Source organism: Aptenodytes forsteri, unplaced genomic scaffold, assembly GCF_000699145.1.
Source record: "Aptenodytes forsteri isolate BGI_AS27 unplaced genomic scaffold, ASM69914v1 Scaffold404, whole genome shotgun sequence".
Lineage (NCBI taxonomy): Eukaryota > Metazoa > Chordata > Aves > Sphenisciformes > Spheniscidae > Aptenodytes > Aptenodytes forsteri.
In genome coordinates, this window is record NW_008795629.1 from 5178482 (window position 1) to 5180890 (window position 2409).

At 48.6% G+C, this 2409-nt stretch overlaps 1 protein-coding gene across 2 annotated transcripts in view; it reads right to left on the bottom strand.

Annotated features, from left to right (window-relative positions):
* EIF4E2 (eukaryotic translation initiation factor 4E family member 2) overlaps window positions 1-145 on the bottom strand; it is a 19843-nt gene extending 19698 nt beyond the window's left edge. For both annotated transcript variants that reach the window (XM_009282392.2, XM_009282391.2), the window contains exon 1: window positions 63-145. In XM_009282392.2, the coding sequence (XP_009280667.1) occupies window positions 63-82 (20 nt within the window). In that variant the 5' untranslated portion in view covers window positions 83-145. The remainder of the gene's footprint in view (window positions 1-62) is intronic.
* Between the last annotated feature and the right edge of the window lie 2264 nt (window positions 146-2409).

Genomic DNA, 2409 nt, shown 5'->3' on the forward strand with positions numbered 1-2409 from the left:
GGGGGCCCGCCCAGGCCCCCGCGGCGGTGGGGGGGTCGGGGAGGGCCGCGCCGCCGACTCACGCGTCGAATTTGTTGTTCATCGTCGCTCGCTGCCGCCACCTCCGTCCACCTCAGCGACTTCCGCTCCGCCGAGTCCACTCTCCAAAGCCTTCCGCCGCTTCCGGCGGCGAGGGCCCAGCCGCCCCGCGCTTCCCCCCGGCGCCGTAAGCACGGCGCACGACGGAAGGAACGGAGGGGAAAGGGAAAAAGAACGCTCCCGGTCGCCATCTTGAGTGCGGACTCTGGCGGGACCCCCACCGCAGCGCAGCCGCCATCTTGAGCGTGGCGGGCGGGCAGAGCCACCATGTTGGGTGTGGCGTAAGGCGGGTCCGCCGCCAGAGGCGGGAAACGGCCGTGACGTGAGGCCTGGGGTCGAGCTGTCACCTCACACGACGTGGACGTGACACAGAGAGACACAGTCAGCGTGTTCAAGTACCTTGCCATTTTATTCATAGCGTTCATTTGTCCCTGGTAGGTACAGTTTTAGGAGTCAGTCACTCGTTAAGGGGTCTGCCCAACTTACCTCCCGTAGTGACAGGCAAGCTCCAGCCCCGACGCCAGCCCCCATCCCTTCCTTTTCCCTTCAGTGTATAGCGAGGGATGGTGCAGGTCTTGTACAGGTGGGGCTGTGGGATGATCCCCGCACAGGCCAGTCATCAGCGTCCTTCACTCCACCCTGTGAACGGATCTGTCCAGATCTACAACTGATTGCTATGGCTGCCGGCCCTATTTCTCTAGCCCTACCTGAGACATGGATAGGGCCCAGGGAAGGGAAGAGGAGAGGAAAAAACACCATACCAGTGAAGAGCCTGCAACGCCTGGAGTGTCAGTAGATGATAATGGACAGTTTATAAAGGGCAGGGGAGATAGTCCCTCCTCCAGCATCTCCTCACGCTTTATGAATCCATTCCCAGGTTACCCTGTGAGCATCGAATCTTCTCGTAGTATTTTGCAAACCTCTGACCAATAATTTCTGCTATCTGGCAGAATTAGTAAATGGATTTCTGACTGATGTAGTTTCTCCACCAGCTTGTGACGTGGAGAGAGTCAGAGAAAATCCATAGCCTGTAGGTCAGGAATATGAAAAAAGGGTATTCAATGTATGTAAGGTACTACATGTCCTCTGTTACTATAGCATCTGAGTGTATTTATCCTTGCAAAGCAACATCCCTGAAATCATAGAAGTATGGCGGAACAGGGAAAAGGGGTCTCCCAAGTCCTAGGCTAAATATCCTTACCACTGGAACTCCCATCGTCTTGTTTTATGGGCTCAAACCTGTGTTCATAATCTTAGAAGACATAGAAAATTACACTATTTCTGCTAGAATTTATTTCTAAATAAAAACTCATGAAGAATTTCCTAGTTGGTTGCAGTTATGCATAAATGGGATCTTTGTGCTCTGAAGACCAGCAGTTTACAAAAATATTTCAGAAAGAACGTGTTATACAAATTGCTATGGAGACTGTTCATAGATAAGCCTAATGTGCTGCTTCCTTTGCTGGCCTCTTAGTCTCTGCTGATGTCAATATTAGTAAAAGATTTCTAATACCTTCCAGGAGCCAGTTCTTAATTAGCAAACAGGTTTGCATCCCCTGCCTTCTGAAGGAGCTTTAATCAGCCCTTGTTTTCCCACAGGACAATCTACCTTACTACCACAATTGCAGTTCATTTCATTGAGAATTTCAGACACCAGCTAGTCTTAGCTCCTTTTCCTCAAGAAAGTGAAGTTGCAGCAGGTCTCCAAAGTCACCACTTCCATTTTTTTGCTACCTAGACCTTATTATGGGAGTAAATAAAGATACTTGTGGCAGGAGATCAGATGTTAAGAAAGTCTTGGCCTGTGAAACAGTCACTGTAGGACAGCTGCGTGCAATACTGAGGATTGCTCTTACCTGCAGAAAACAGCATAAAGGCTTCTCTGTTCACAGAGTTTCCATCCTTGTCTGGGAAATGATCAGGGTTAAACTGTCAAAGACTCTCCCACTGCTCTTGATCATACAGGACAGAAAATATGTTGTGGAAAATTAAGGTATCCTACTGAAAGACAAAAGGAACATCCAAGGATCTTTTTCACAGAATCAAAAACTAATGACTTAAATTGCCAATGTATCAGTTGCTCTCTTGAAATTGCCCAATGCAAGTGCCAACTAATTATCACGGGGTGAGAAACAGGGTCACGCTGTGCTATCTCCTACAGAATAGCTTATTTAGAAATTATTAGGCACTCTTAAAGATTGATTTTAGAGCACCAGACGATGCAGTAATTACAGTAATCAAAAGCTTGGGGGGGGACGGACCACCACTGAACTGAAGGCTTCACACTGATCCAAGACCCTTGACTTTGATCTTGATTTTCTCAAAGACATC